The 16,892-nt window shown below is 26.3% G+C and overlaps 2 protein-coding genes across 3 annotated transcripts; both read left to right on the top strand.

Annotated features, from left to right (window-relative positions):
• The first annotated feature begins 1,913 nt into the window (after window positions 1-1,913).
• LOC103573126 (organic cation transporter protein) lies at window positions 1,914-9,385 on the top strand. The gene is made up of 8 exons (XM_008552039.2): window positions 1,914-2,557; window positions 3,627-3,840; window positions 4,496-4,754; window positions 5,793-6,091; window positions 6,707-6,819; window positions 6,897-7,111; window positions 7,234-7,582; window positions 7,845-9,385. Exons 1-8 carry the CDS (start codon window positions 2,244-2,246, stop codon window positions 8,017-8,019), a joined length of 1,938 nt encoding a protein of 645 aa, XP_008550261.1. The 5' UTR covers window positions 1,914-2,243; the 3' UTR covers window positions 8,020-9,385.
• Window positions 9,386-10,237: 852 nt separating this feature from the next.
• LOC103573127 (solute carrier family 22 member 3) lies at window positions 10,238-16,886 on the top strand. Of its 2 annotated transcripts, XM_008552040.3 has the most exons (10): window positions 10,238-10,334; window positions 10,713-11,020; window positions 11,718-11,913; window positions 12,008-12,266; window positions 13,413-13,605; window positions 13,684-13,789; window positions 13,913-14,016; window positions 14,230-14,444; window positions 14,828-15,003; window positions 16,207-16,886. In XM_008552040.3, the coding sequence occupies exons 2-10, from the start codon at window positions 10,755-10,757 to the stop codon at window positions 16,432-16,434; spliced, it is 1,743 nt and encodes a 580-aa protein (XP_008550262.1). In that variant the 5' UTR covers window positions 10,238-10,334; window positions 10,713-10,754; the 3' UTR covers window positions 16,435-16,886. The 2 variants fall into 2 exon arrangements, with proteins under 2 accessions (XP_008550262.1, XP_008550263.1); XM_008552041.3 differs by lacking the exons at window positions 10,238-10,334; window positions 10,713-11,020 and adding an exon at window positions 11,497-11,645 and having other exon boundaries at window positions 16,207-16,885.
• Window positions 16,887-16,892: the final 6 nt, after the last annotated feature.

Raw genomic sequence — 16,892 nt, 5'->3', positions numbered from 1 at the left:
AATAGTATTAAAGATATATATATATATATATATATATATATATATATATATATATATATATATATATATATATATAAACAATTATTCTTAGGTACATGACAAAAATAAATGTATTGTATCGAGGCTAGGCAGTCTAAAAGCAACTTGTATAAATGCAAAAAAAAAAAAAAATAAATAAAATGATGTAAGATTTGATTTGGTTCTTTAAAAAAATATTTTGCATAAGTAATTATTCGGTGAGGTAAAAATAAAATTGCTCTTTCATTTATTACTATTTAGTGCGGATCCTATCAGATTTATGTATACACCAAAAAGGTTTCATTTTTTTTTCAAAAACGCTTTTGTAATACATTACATCATTCTATATTCATATTTATATTGTTTTGGTTTAAAAATATAAATTCTTGACCGTTGTCAAGTAAAATATTCTACTGAAAGTATAATCACAATATGTTTGTATTATATAATCAAGAAATTTAATACCGTTGATAATTATAACTATTTCGAAAATTAAAGTTCATTTGACATAATTTTATATTTTTTGAAAATTCATAATATATTCAATACATTAGTAATTGTATATATTTATGGTTACTATAATTCATCGGAATAAAGTTAGTAAAAGTTTTACAAACAAAAAAAAAATTTAATAAGCTCGCATCATATAAATAAATTTAGTCACATTTATTGTTTCATATTTTATATGTATCGTAATATTGTTATTTACGCTTACTTAACTTATTTATCTGATGTAAGCGAATTCTTAAATATTTTTTATTGATAAACCGGAATAACGATATTCATGAAATAACATATATATACATACATATATGAACGAAAAGTTAGTTAATTAAATAAGGGGTTGACACTTTATCTGTATTTTTTTTTTATTGTTTATATCTTTTTAGTAACAATAGATAAATAATTTGGATTTATCGAAATTTGACTAGATCAAATTTATTCAAATTTTAAATATACATTGATGTCAACTGATGTCAGTTTAGTAAAATCAAGTCAATAGTCTGAAAGTTTTCCAAAATTGTAATTTAATTATCAAAATATAGATGATATAAATGATATCTGTACACTGTAAAAAATATCGGTGTAAAAATGGACCCGGAGAACTTTGCACGGCTGTTTGGTGTGAAATAACGGTGTAAATTTTCCATCCGTGTAATTTTAATACGGTGTAATATACTTTTCTTACACCATTCCGTGTTACTTGTTATAATTTTGATTAATGAGCAACGAATCACCATTGAATATCTTTAACCACTCAATCCATAACTATATTAATATTATTTAGATATTCAATAGTATTTTTTACACTTAAATATTTTTATTATTATTTTTTCTTATCGCAAAATTATCATAAATTACATATTTACATTTTTGGCGGTATAAAAATTTTTAATTCACACCGAGTCATTTACACTATACACTTGGTTCAAAAAAAATTTTTTTGTGTATTTATTTTTAGTCATCTGACTGATATTTAAATGCAATGAAAAAAATGTCTAAATCCAAGTAAAACATGACTTAAAAAAAATTTTCATGATACTAAATAGTATTTTAATAATATAGTTTTTCCAAATATTTATTTAGATTCTTTTGATTAAAATTAATAAAATAAAAAAAAAAATTTTTTTAAATAAAACATTTAGTAGATCACTTTATACCCAATTGTTTAATTAAAAAACACTTGACCGTCTTACTCCCTCTTAAATACCCTACAGTAATTTTTTAAAGTTGAGCCTAAAAAAGTGATGAAAATTTATATGAATAAATAAAAAAAAAAACGAGTAATTAAAAAAAACTATTTCAAAAATCGAGATTCGTGCACTATCAAAATAATTGTATCAATAATATACTTAAGTCTAAATTACTTTCAATAACAGTATTCAATTTAATGTTTACTTAAATAAAAAAAAAAGTAAGAGAGGGAGAGTGACTTAGTCGGAACTTATAAAGAGACAGTCTCACGCTGAATGGTTTCAGTGCGGTTTTATCAAGTCTAGCTATTAACTTAACTATTTTAGTTCGTTTTAATACGAAAAATAATTTATAAACAAAAATTAACCTTCATATTTTTTTTTAATTTATCAATTTAATTTTAATCTATACCAACAGTATTATTTATCTTAAAGTGATAAGATTAAAAATAGATGGGGCTTAAGTTTATAAATTTTGATTGATATTATTATTTGACAAGTAATAAATATAAAATTATTGTATTCTCGACTATGACAACTGAAAATAATTCAACGGTTAATGATAGCAACGGTCAAAACTCATTAGTACACGATAATAATAATGAAGTTTTTACGATTTCGAAAAGTAAAGTGTCCAAGGCAATGGAAGGAAAAAAAATGGATTTCGATGACTTACTGCCTTACGTAGGAGAGTTTGGATTATATCAAAAAATATTGTTTTTATTAATGATACCATTTGCTTCATTTGTCGCATGGGTTTACTTTACACAAATATTTATTACACTAGTGCCAGCTGAACATTGGTGTAAAGTCCCTGGATTAGAGAACCTTACTGTTGAACAGAGGTAAGAGAGAGTTGATACCTAAAAACAAGACACGTAAATAATTCAATGATTAAGTGATTAATGGTTCGAAACGATCAAGGTTTTAGTAAATAAAATTTATTATTTAAAACCATCAAACAATACAATCATTAATCATCAATTTTGCAATTAATTATAATGTCATTGGCTTAATTATACATATATATATTCTTTTCTGAGTATTTTAATCGCACATCTAAGTTTGTAGACGAAAAATCTCTCTAATCAGTTAATTATAATCATCTATCTATTTGCGTGCGATAAAAATTTTTTTATTCCTTGAATAAATAAATAATTCTATCATATAACCAGAGAATAGCGTAGATAAAATCATCAATCATTACAAGAGATTTTAATTACTTATTATTCTTATTTTTTTTTTTTTTTTTTTAATATTCTTACTGTCACTGTTATAAGTCAAACATTTTATTATTTATTGTATAAGAGCTTGAACCCACAATTTACGATTATAAAACTTCTTACTCTGTTCTGTAAATAATAGAGTAATTTAGTTGATTTGATAAGTCAAGTAAACTTTAATTAAATTTTAGTTGCTTAAATTTTGAATCGAATTTTGGTTTGAATAGAAAAAAAATTTTATCAAATGATTGCAATTTAAATGAATTACAATAAAACAAATTAAACATTTATGCAAAGCCTTCACACAGGCAATGAGAGCGTGAAAGTAAAAAAATCGCATGGACATTGCATTTCAACACTCCGTTGCGTTTATCGTCACTTGCATGTTTAATCAATCTGAGAAAAAAAATCGTATCTTTTGCGATTTAAAGAAGACCCTGATAATTTAACGTTTATATATCAATAATAAAGATAAAAAATATATATACATGAAGCAATGAATCAATTAATACTCGTTACAACCAGTTATCGCTATCATCGATTTTAAAAAATAACTTCGGCATATTTCCTCATATCTGTTAATCATATGTCAAAGTATTAACGACCTGATTAACACCTTTTTCTTATTTATAGTTGTAAAATAGTTATGTAATATATATCTATATATTTATTATTATTGTTATTCTTATAGAATAGCACTAGCGATACCTCCCGTGGGGATTTATGATAATGCCGGTGCTTCTGGAAATTCACGTTGTTCTATGTATAAAGTTAATTTTACTGAGATTTTGATAAACCGCACTGGAATAATACCTGTTGCTGATCCCTCATGGCCAGTACAAAAATGTCAGTATGGCTGGGAATACAATTTCACGGAAATACCATATGAAACTGTTGCAACAGAGGTAAAGAATGAAAATAAATAAACAATTTACTTTCTAGACTTAATTATCTCCAATCAAAGTATTATTTAATACTAGCATCTACTTATTTATTTATGTATTTATTCTTCAACATATTTATTCACTTGATTTTTTCTGAATATATTTATTAAAAATAAAGTTATAGGGTAGAGGTACCATTTTTGGTGACCTTAGCGCCAGTTTTGGACGCTTGAAAAAGTTAAATAAAGTAATTTGTAAAAAAAGCAATTACATAATTAATTTTTTAAACGTGTATAAAGATACTTTCATTACACTGTTGCAATGGAAATTTTATTATATACTTGTTCATTAATTAAAATAAAGTTTTGTACGTCCAAAAAGGGAGCAGTGGCCATAAATGGTATTTCTACCTTACACAGAGATAATTTTTTGATAAAATTGACCCTACAATTTAGAGTAAACCTGGGTCAAAAACAAAAAAAATAGAAAGACTAAACATTGATTTCAGTTTCAATTTTTACTCTTTTTTATTTAAAAGTTACTCGAAATTTGGTTTTTCTACCCCATAATTAAACACTATCAAGGAACGGAAGAGTAATTATCCATCCAGACCCAGTTTTATTCACAATTAATGAGTAAAATAAATTTTTTTATCAGTAATATAAATTTATTATAGAATAATTGGGTTTGTGATGACGGTGCACTACCTACATACGCTCAAAGTATATTTTTTATTGGAGCCATATGTGGTGGTTTACTTTTCGGTTACATAGCCGACAGATATGGACGAATTCCCGCATTAGTAGGCGCAAATCTAATCGGGTGTGTCACCGGAATAGCAACTGCATTTTCTAATTCATTTTGGGAATTCGCAGCATGTCGTTTCCTTTTGGGTTTTGCATTTGACAATTGCTTTACCATGATGTATATTTTAGGTAAGTTAAATCTATTATATCTGCTCCAGTTTATTACCTCACAACACAATCTCTAAAGTATTATAAATTTCTTTCACTTAACATTTAACGCTCATTAAATATCAATTTTATAACCAATAAAATTTATTTACTTTTATCACAATTTATAATTATTACAAACGACAACGAACTCGATAGCCTTGAAATCTCTATATATATATATATATATATGCATATATATCAACTTATACAAGTATCCAAGCAATTTATATTATTTATTTCTTTAATTAAAATTTAAATTGTTCACTAGACCCCCGTATCTAATATCAATACCTGGCCTAATTTATCTAAACTTTCTAAGAACTTTTTTATTTTTTAATGATTCGGTAATTTAATGAATATAACCCCTTATACCTATTTATTGAAACTGATGATTAATGATGGAATTTTTTTTTTTAACATGACTGGACATTTTTTTTTATTCACATTATTATTTTTTTTTTTTTTTAATTATCATCAATCCAACTTACCTTTAAATTGTGAAAGCCAAAGTTAATTATATAGAAGATTATAAATGATGAATATGTATGTACATATTGTAAATGTAATTATATATATAAAGGACATAATGTCAGGTCGTTAGCACTACCAACACTAAGTGCAGTTGCACGTTATTCATAGTAAGATTCCATAATGAGTAAAATAGATAGCGTTGAATCGAATAGATTGTGAATACGCAAGCGGGTTTTGCGTAAGATAATATTAAATGTGCGAATTTAAATATATTATTATTACAATCCAAGAAGTCAGCCAACCGAGAATGGAGATATCCTTGCATACAATCGAGATATAATAAAATAAAACCTCCTGTAGAGTCACTCGGTTATTACTCACTAATTATTTACCTTTATGGTATTTACTATTTTTTTTTTCACGGTTAAATAAGTGATTAAGTGATGAGAAGGACATTATGGTCCAATTAATTTTTATCCTCATGAATGAATATCGTAAAAAAAAATAAATGGAAATAAATGTCTGGTTTAAATTAAAATTTTTTAGTTCTTGAGTATGTGGGACCAAAATGGCGTACCTTTGTGGCAAATATGTCGATCGCATTGTTCTTCACAACCGCAGCTTGCGTACTTCCATGGATAGCTTATTATCTAGCTGACTGGCGTATGACCACTATTGTTTTATCCATTCCACTTGCAATTTCTGTATTGACGCCGTGGCTCGTACCTGAGAGTGCAAGGTGGCTCGTAAGTCAAGGACAGATAGATCGTGCCATTCATATTCTCAAGAAATTTGAAAGGATCAATGGTACCCAAGTTCCTGACAATGTTTACAAATGTTTTAAAGTAATTTAAATTACTACTCTTACACGGAGAAAAAAAAAGTTGTTTTTTCTGTATTGGCATAGTAACTATTACTGTGTGGACATAAGAATTTTTCGTATGTCAACATAGGGAAATTTCCTATGGAAAAATAGGAAAAAATACTGTACCAACATCCAAAAAATTACTGTGTCATCATAGTAAAAAATTATGTGTGAACATAAAAAAAATCACTGTGTCAACATAGTAGAAATTACTGTGTCAACGTAGTAAAAATTCATGGGTCAACATAGTAATTTTTACTGTGTCGAAATAGGTAAACGTGCGATACTAATATAATAAAAATTATTGTGTCAACATGGTAAAAATTACTGTGTCGACATAGTAACAGTTACTGTGTCAACCTAGTACATTTTCTTATGATGCATAGTAAATCTTCCTATATTTATATAAGACATTCTACTGTCAACAAAGGAATAATTCCTATATAAGGAAATTTTCATATGCTAGCATAGTAAAAATTCCTATGGAAATAAAGGAAATATTACTATGTCGGACAAGAAAATTACCTTTTTTTTCTCCGTGTATAATTATAAATATAATTTTTTGAAAATTTAAAATAAAATTTAATTTTATTAGGAAAGTTGTGAACAAGAACTTTCAATCGAAGAAACAGATAAAACATATTCAGCGATTGACCTTTTCAGAAGCCCACGATTACGTAAAATAGTATTATTATTAATTATTATCTGGTAAATAAATTAATTATATTAATAAATAATTTTTTTGACTCTCAACTAATTATTAATAATGTAACCTTAATTTTCAGGATGGCAATATCTCTGGTGTTCGATGGTCACGTACGTAACGTCGACAATCTTGGCTTAAATGTATTTATTACATTCACAATAGCCTCGGCCACAGAAATGCCAGCTGATACATTACTGACATTATTACTTGATCGGTGGGGACGTCGTTGGCTAGCATTCGGATCAATGGCTGTGTCTGGGATCTTTAGCCTTGGAGCCTGTGCAGTTTCTAGCCGCAAGTTTTTTACTTTTAATATAAAAACCATAAAAAAAATGAATTAAATTATTTATTTCACCTTATAAATATAAATATATGTATTGATTAATAAATATAAAAGTTGTTTAAATAAATTTTAGGTATTTATGCAGCATCACTGGCCATCGTTGGCAGGTTTTTTGTAAACATATCTTACAACATTGGGCTTCAGTATGCCGCTGAATTATTACCGACTGTTGTACGTGCACAGGGTATGGCACTTATTCATATAATGGGATATGTTGCCAGTATCATAGCACCTTTCATCGTTTATCTTGCTGTAATATCACCAGTATTACCTCTATTGTTACTTGGAATTTTGGGTATCATCGGTGGTGCGCTTGCTCTTTTTCTTCCTGAGACTCTCGATCACGAATTGCCTCAGACGCTGCAAGATGGCGAAGATTTTGGAAAAGATCAAGGCATTTGGGATGTTCCTTGTCTAATGAAGTAAATATTTATTCATTTATTACATTGTAAAAAATCGGGACTGAATTCGGAGTGATTTTGGATTTTATTTAAATTCAAATTCACTCCGATTCGGATTTTTAATGTCAAAATAATCTCCTTCTAAGAGTGAATTTTACTCAGGGGATTAAATAAAAAAGACAGTCATCTGCTCTGCATTCTCCGGATTTAACCCGCGAATTTTTTACAGTGTAACTGGTTATTTAAATTAATTAATTAACAAAACTTATTTTAAAAATTATAGGAAAGCTGATCATGAAAAAAGTCCAGAATTTATTAGGTCATACAGAACAGACAGTATTCGTAGTTCTGGCCGCTTGTCACTTCGAGGTGAAGTGTTGCGAAGTAGCATGATCCAAAGATCTAGTGTGAGATCACAGAAAAATTTGTCGACACCTCTCGAGGTAGTAAAATTATAAATTAACATTTTTTTTATTTTAGTAAGTTAATTTTTCTATTTTTTCATTAAATCATAATCATAATTTTTGTATAATATGTCACTGTAATTTGAAATTATTATGAAAGAGAATTGTTACGAGTATTAATCGATGTAATATAAGATAGATATTTTTTCAACGAGAATTCTTAAGTATCGAATTTATAATTTTTTTATCGATCTCTTTTTTATGTATCGTATGATATTGTAATTTTAGACGATATTGCTTGTTATCACAGCACATTATGAGCGTTATCAAAAAATATGCATAACGTTTTTTATTTATTATTACTTATTAATTTTACGATTGCATGATTTCAATTGACAAGATTTTTCGAAATTTAGTTTAGCTGAATTATTTTATAGACATTGATAAATGCGAATGTGAAGTTATTCTGGTTTAATATGATGGAGTTGGAAAGTTATTTTTAGACGAAATAAGTAATAATTTTTTTTTCATTAATATTCAAGTTCTTTTCGCGGGAAGTTGCAACTTTAGAATGAAAACCCATTGGTGACAAGAAAAATAATTTTTGCTGACGATATAATTTACATTTATTACGTAAACTTGAAAATGTCGAATTTAAAAAAAAATAAAAAATGATAATAATTTTTTATTATTTTTACTTTGAATATTTGAAAAAATGATTGAGGTTTACGCTTGAATATAATTATTTAAAAAATTAGATTTGTACTAATTTAGAACCAAAAAATGATAAAAAATTACAAAAAGTTAATTAATCTAACTGTACAAATTTTTGAATTTTAGTATAAATAAAATTTCCCAAGTCAATCCAAAATTTTTTTTTCAAATTCGTACGGTTCCAAATAACTGTACGGAAGTCTCATTTCTTCTTAATTTATTTTAATTTGACAGGCTTGAGATATAGAACTAATTGTTTTTTTTCGGGTGATCAAATTTACTACATGCTTAGATGAAAAAGAACTGTATAGTCACATGTAAAGTTGGATCAGCGAGTGAATACTGTGCGTGTATCTTCGGTTTTCGTAAGTTTCCGTAACTTCAGTTATCTCAAAAGGTATTTCCTTGCTTACCTGATTATATTTAGTGGTCATTACTGCCTAGCGCAGTAAGCATTATTTTTCTCTGTGCAAAATTTAAATATGAAAATTTTTCAAATTTTTGAATTGAAAATAAATTAAATTACTCACTAGAGTTTAGCAGAAAGTATCTTCCAATATTGTATATATTTATTCCATCAAAACCAGAATTACTTCTCAAGTTTATTTTTCGTAAAATTAATAAAAAATTTTTAAAAATTATTTGCCGCTTTTTTTCTTCAAAAGTAAGAAAAAAAATTTTCGTAGATTAAATATGATAAATACTAAAAATATAATTATACAATTAGAATAAAGTCATTAAAATGTAAATATATAATTATAAAAAAATATAAAAGTGTGATTAATAATAAAAAAAAATACCACCGGAAGTAATAAAAGCTTCATTGCTAATTATTATTTTATTACCAAACTAATAGTTAACATAAAGTTAAGAAAAAAAATAAGCTGTCACACCATAATTGCTATTTTTAGATTTATATGCAGAAACTAATATATCTGACATATATTAAATACATAAATAATTCATAATCTGGATAAAAATTTATTTAATCTACCAAAAGACAAGTGTCTCATTAATTATTAAAAAAAAAAAAAACTTTTTTACCAATTTATTCTTTACATAATGTCATGCACTTACACTCATTCCGTAAATATATTTAAATATATATATATATATATATATATATATATATATATATATATATATATATACAGAATAAGAGAACTGTGTGAAAAGCTCCTGACCATGACACAATCAACTCCCTGAAATACTTTACCCTCTCTCAATTCACTTACACATTAGACTCTTGTTAATTATACTCCTCTGCGCCTCTCTCTCTTTCTTTCTTTCTTTATTTTTTTTTTGTTATCGTACCACATTCGTAAATTATAAGTCTTACAATACAATAGTCCATCAGTCGATAGCATTCCTTCGTTTCGTTGTTACTCAACAGCTAGATTTAAATTTCCGTAAAGATTTTAAACTGGCGTTTATCTTAAAAAATTATAAATTTATTTACCGTCAGTGCGAAGGCCAAAATAATCAAAAGACATGTTTATTTGCTAAATTATTTTTTTTTACTTCACACAATTATTGGATAGCGTTTATAAATCGTTTATTCAAAAATTTCCTGTGATTTTTATAATAATATTCGTAACTATAAACAATGTGTGCAAATCAGTGATCGATTATCTTTCGACCGAACTTTTTTTCGAGTAAGTATTTTATTTTATAACAGCTAAATATTTAACTTTTATTTATTGTTTAGTACATGTTAATAAGAATAAGAATAAAATGCGTCTTCAAAGTGATTAATAATTATTTAAAAATAAATAGTTTGACAAGTTGATTGATTAAATCAATTGACTCAAGGATTTATACAAGTGTGTAGTAAAAAATAGTGCGTGGTTAGTAATTATAATGATTTATATTAATAAAGACTAATAAAACGTTATTAGATGTATAAAACACAACTTAATAAAATAACCAATCAACTTATGACTATTGTTATTTTAAATTTATTGATCAGACAGACAAATAAAATAACATACACATCAAAGATATAATAATAAATACAACTAATACTTTTTAAGATTAAAATCCAAGATACGATCCAGATTAATAAGCCGGCAATCATGAAGGAACACTTGAAGACACCGAGCTACGACATGGAGTTGAGTGAACGCACGGCTTTGAGACAAAAATTTGAATCTATTGACGACATTCTACCTCATGTGGGAAGTTTTGGAAAATATCAGATGTATTTATTACTCGCATTATTTCCTTATGGTCTCATTTACTCAAATTTATATTTTTCGACGTTTTTTTTGACACTTGTACCTCAAGAGTACTGGTGCTACGTACCAGAACTGCAGGATTTGAATCTCACCGCCGAACAACGGTACGTTTAATTAAAACAAATTTTTTTTTTTTTAATTCATTTATTTTATTAATTAAAAATTTTATTGTATCAGTGTCTAAAAATAGACGAACTTATCTCATTATGGAGGTTCTTAAAAATTTTTTTTTCCGTCCAATCAATAACAAACGTATTTTCAAGTGTTCTGACGTCATATAAAAATAATTAAATATAATCTTTATTTTTTATTAAATTTAATTAAAATTTTTTGATGAATTTATTATCAATTAAAAAATATTTTTTGTCAATAAATTATTTGTCTTTAAAAATAAACTGAAAATATTTATTGTTTACATATTAATTAAAAAATAATCATATAATTAAAAATAATTTTATCATTGATAATATGACACGACATTTACAAGTTCAACGTCTTTATTATATCTCGTATTAAATATATATTAATACAATTATTATTTTTATACTTATAACTATTGTTTTTTCACAAAACAATGAAGTAATAGTTGACACACTTGCCTTTATCAATTTAAACTTGAAGAATACTATGTATGGCTCATAAAGAAAATATTATGAACTAACAAATGTATAATTTCTATACTGCAGTAGTTATCGCTACATTATACTGTTTACAATATAATTATCTAGTGTATTTATCAACTGAAATAGATCGCGAGTATATTGATATTATGATTGTAACTAATTTTATATAAAATTACAGAGTGCAGGCGGCAATACCCGCTTCGGAAACATTTCCCTACTATGACAAGTGCAATCACAAGGATTTAAACTTTCGTGAACTGATCAAGTATAATATAGACATAAATTCGGCAGCATGGCAAACAAATAAATCAGTTAAATGTGAGAAATGGGAGTATAATTTGACTCAAGTTCCTTACTTGTCAATAAGCAGCGAGGTGCGATAAATTATTACATTTATTTATGTTATTATTATTATTAGTTATAATATAAGGCGACCGAATTGACTGTTTCGTGACCCTTGTCGATTAGCTAGATTGGGTATGCGATAAAGAATACCTCATATCGAGTACACAAGCAATTTTTTTCTGCGGCTCAATACTTGGCTCCTTTCTATTTGGATGGGTTGCTGATCATAAAGGACGTGTACCGGCATTAGTTATCAGCTGTTTAGTATCTGGCGTTGGTACTGTTGCTACTGCTTGGTCTAATAATTTTTGGACTTTTGCATTGTGTCGTTTTATTACTGGATTAGCATTTGATAATTGTATTAATATACCTCTTATTGTCGGTAAGTTTATTATTATTATTATTACACTGTAAAAAATAGCGGAATGAACGCAGAGTAAATACAGAGCGGATGACTGTATTTTTAATTTTATTTAATCCCTTTGAAGTAAAATTCATTCCGAATTGGAGTAAATTTCAATATTAAAACTTTTGACCCTTAAAGGCCACACCTCACCCAGGCTACATAACGGCCACGTGGAGTAACTCCCGTTTTTTGACCAATTTACTTGATAGGTATAAGACCTCTAGATCCACTTTTTTTAAGCCTGGGGTCACCCCATGTAGCCGTTAAGGGTTAATCAAAGTAAATTTGGATTCAAATAAAATTTAGATCACTCCGAAATCACTCCACTAGAAAAACAAACTGTCCATTTACTCCTGATCCGGAATAATTTTTTTTAAAACTCTGGAACTTCGGGTGACGGAGTGAATTTAGATTTAAATAAAATCCGTAATCGCTCAGAATTCACTCCTAATTTTTTACAGTGTATCATTATTATTATTATTACTATTATTTATATGTGTATAGATCAAATTAAGGGAGAGAAAGGTACAAAGGGATGATGCGACAAATTTTTCATTTTTTAATATTTCCAAAATATGTACAAAAATTACATGTAAGAAAAAACTTTAAACTCATTTTTAAAATACGATTTATGGATCGTAATTATTTCATAATTTTTATACAATAAATATTAGATAAAAAAATGTAAATATAATCAAATTAAAAATCTTGGCAGTAATTCATTAATTTAAATCGATAGATTTATTTTATTGATAAACTTTTCATCGCATCTAGTAAAATTTTTAAAACTATAAATCATGTTTCCATCTGAAAAAATATACATTTAAAAAAAAATATGTCACATCCAATATTAAATGTCATAAATATGCATGCCAAATTTATTCAGTTTTGCTAGGATATATTTATATTTGAGACGACTTTTTTTTTTTTTTTTTTCATAAAAAACACTCATAAAATTTAGTAATTTTTTTTAATGTCACAGTATTTTTCTAGGATAATTAAATCACTTTTATTGATAATACAAATAACCATTTTAAACCTAATTATATATTTTATATAAGTTTTCTTGAGAAAAACTTTGTTTCAATTACAAAATAATTAATTATAATAAATTATTTGCAGTTGTTGAATATATGGCAATAAATAGACGGACAATAGTATTTAATATCGCGTTCGGAATTTATTTTGCACTCGGGAGTACTGCGCTGCCATGGGTCGCGTATTATGTTGCTAACTGGAGACATTTTGCGTATATCGTTTCTATACCACTAATTATTGGATTATTCACACCGTGGATTTTACCAGAAAGTGCACGGTAACTAATTTCTCTCCATAACAAAAAAAAAATAAAAATTTGCTTATAATCCATTTATTTTTTTTTATATTTAATTAGATGGTATGCATCTACTGAGCAGTGGGATAAAGTAGTAGAGAATTTAAAAAATGTTGCCCGGGTGAATGACAAGAATCCAGATCCCAGGATTTATGAGACCTTCATTGTAAGTTTTTATCATAAACAATATTATATATTAATTAAATACTTGTCATGTGATATTTTAATAAAATTCATCATCAATATTAAATTTATATATTATTATTATTTAATATTTATATTATTGAAGAGCAATGCTGGTGATATTAATAACCATGTTGAGTCTGCGACATTATTCGACCTATTTAAAACACCACGACTGGCTAGGACTACAATCCTCTTAATTACTTTTTGGTAATTAAATAATTTTTTTTTTCTATTATAATTATTTTTAAATTTATAATATAAATTATTCATTTATTCATTATCATGATTATATATATTTTATTAATTACTTTTGAATATTTATTACGATTTCAATAATTATGTTGATATGTAATAAATATGAATATTAATATTTTATTAAGTATTATTACCGATGGATATTTTAAAATATTATTTCAACAGGACGTTTATGATTATTTGTTTTGATGGACATATCTACTCGTTAAGACTTTTACGTAGTTCAGTATTTGTTTCATTTACTCTGTCGTCAGCAACAGAACTACCAGCTGGTTTGCTTGTAACACTTATTCTAGATCGATGGGGACGTAGATTTTGTGGATTTCTTACTCTCGGTGCTATTGGAGCTTGCAGTTTTACTGAACTTTATTTACCATCAAGTAAATATTCCAATACTTCAATATTTGCATATTGAAATTCTAATATTTTTTTTTCTGACGACAATAACAATCGGAAAAGATCGAAAAAAAAATGATACCATGTTCGATCAATAAACTTTAATCATACGGAAATTTAAGATCTCTGTAAGAAAAATAACAATTTTTTGTTTAAAATTTAGAATTTTTTTTCAGTTATCTATTAAAGTAATTTATGAAAAAACAAATAAGTATAAATATTTATATAAGACATTTGTTGAACGCGATAATTTTTCAAAGTAACTAAAGTTTATTTGGTATCATTTTTTCTCGTTCTTTTATATTACTTTTACTTGAATGGTAGAAAGTGTAATTTATTTGTATAAATACTCGTTTACCTTTTTCAGCTGAAGCTAAACTGAGTTCATCAGTGGTGGCACGATTTTCTGCAAACATGGCTGCAAATATTGGTCTTCAATACGCTACAGAATTACTTCCAACACCTGTAAGAGCTCAAGGCGTTGCATTAGTGCATCTGTTTGGTATTCTCGCTCACGCTGTAGCTCCTTATATAACTGATCTCGTAAGATTCATTTTTCTCATTTAATTTTTATTTTATTTTTATTAAAAAAACAGACGAACAAAAACTAATAAAATAACATCCACCATTTTTATAAAATAAATATCTGCAAAAAGTCTACAAGGAAATCAAATTAAAAAATTTCTTGCGCTAAAAAAAAATTGTATTTCGGCTTAACTTACTTCCGCTTCTAAGATTTTTTTAGTTAAGGTTTTTTTGCTTTTTTTTTTTTTTTTTAATAATGATAATCCATCAGTATTAACAATGATCTTTTCAATCAATATTAATGATGCTGTCTAAAAATATTTTTGGTAATCATCACGATTTTTTACAGCTAAAATATTAATCTCTTTTGATTAATCATTTTAATAATTTTTTTTGGCAAAAAAATTAATCAATACTAGTTGATTATTTATAAAAAAAAAAAAAAAAATATTACAAGTCACAGAAAAATTTTTATATCCAAAAATGCAGCTCCTTTTACATACATTGTAAAAAGAGCGGTATAAAAAATGGACTCAATTTAATACCACACGGCGTTAAAATGAAATAACATTGATGTAGGTGGTGTAAATTGGCGATGTTAAAATACCAGTTTTAAATCGGTGTAAAAAAAAATTCCACATATAGAAATTAAATAAAATGCATTGCATATAAAGAAAGTATAAAAATTTAATGAATATTATCTGGAGGAAATTTCAATTTTGCTATGTACTTATTTAAATAATTATTTATGTAATGCGTAATTTATTTAAAAATTACACAATTTTACGCCCACCATTTCAATTATTATTAATTTAATTAACAAATAAAAATACTGTTTTACTACACTGATAAAAAGGTTTCTTCGTATCACAGAAATCATTCGATAAACATAATTTTTTGGGATTTAACAAATATTTCTTAAGGCATGATTTCTAACTATCAAGAAATAATTTCTTGAATATTAAGGCATCTTTTTTAAATGCTAAGAAATCCTTCTATTAGTGTGCAATAATAGAGTAAGTAAAAATATTCACAAAGTAAAATATTTTAACACCAGTAAAGAATATCTACACCGGCGCCGGCGCTAGTTTAACACCGGTACAGAATATTTACATCGGCGAAGATGTTGAAATTTAACACCTCCACCGCCTGAACATACCCAGTATTTTTAGTATATACAGGCCATAAACAAAAGTAAATATATATTTTTGATATTTCTAGGCATCAATTTGGACTGGTTTACCAATGATGGTTGTTGGTATACTAGCATTAACAACATCATTGTTAGTATTATTTCTGCCAGAAACAGCTGGGCGGGAACTACCTCAAACATTACAACAGGGCGAGGAATTCAGTAAAGGTGATCATTTTTGGTCATTTCCCTGTTGCAATAAAATCGATGTCGAGCGGCATAGAAATGACAATAGTAATTGTACGATAGAACGATAATCATTTATTATAATACAATCATTAATACTATTTATCTACATATTTTTCTAGTGAATCGAATCTTCCAAAGATTATTATTATAAATTATATTACACACTTTATTCATTAATTACTCAATAACCATTAAATTACTTCACTACTTGAAAAAAAAATCATAAACATTACTCTATCGATTTTATTAATTGCTTAATAATAATTACAGCGTTACGTTTAATTAAAATATAACGATATACAATGATGTATACTTTAAATTCTTAGAGTATAGTACAGTGATATGTTTTAATATTTTTATTTTATTTATACAAAGTTTTTAAATCGATTCGAATTTTAAATATCAATTAATTGCTCTTAGCAGCCTATTTTAATAAAAAACTATTGACTGTTAATTAATAATAAAAATAATAATAATAATAATAATAATAATAATAATAATAATAATAATAATAATAATAATACTT

The sequence above is a fragment of the Microplitis demolitor genome, chromosome 8, assembly GCF_026212275.2.
Source record: "Microplitis demolitor isolate Queensland-Clemson2020A chromosome 8, iyMicDemo2.1a, whole genome shotgun sequence".
Taxonomy (NCBI): Eukaryota; Metazoa; Arthropoda; class Insecta; order Hymenoptera; family Braconidae; genus Microplitis; species Microplitis demolitor.
Note: the sequence above shows the minus strand (reverse complement) of the source record. Positions and strands in the feature narration are given on the sequence as shown.

Coding starts and splice junctions, on each gene's coding strand:
- LOC103573126 (XM_008552039.2), top strand. CDS start 2,244: ATGACAACTGAAAATAATTCAACGGTTAATGATAGCAACGGTCAAAAC. Junction 4,755..5,792: donor TACCATGATGTATATTTTAG/GTAAGTTAAATC, acceptor AAAATTTTTTAG/TTCTTGAGTATGTGGGACCA. Junction 7,112..7,233: donor AGCCTGTGCAGTTTCTAGCC/GCAAGTTTTTTA, acceptor AATAAATTTTAG/GTATTTATGCAGCATCACTG.
- LOC103573127 (XM_008552040.3), top strand. CDS start 10,755: ATGAAGGAACACTTGAAGACACCGAGCTACGACATGGAGTTGAGTGAA. Junction 11,021..11,717: donor AATCTCACCGCCGAACAACG/GTACGTTTAATT, acceptor ATAAAATTACAG/AGTGCAGGCGGCAATACCCG. Junction 12,267..13,412: donor TAATATACCTCTTATTGTCG/GTAAGTTTATTA, acceptor AATTATTTGCAG/TTGTTGAATATATGGCAATA.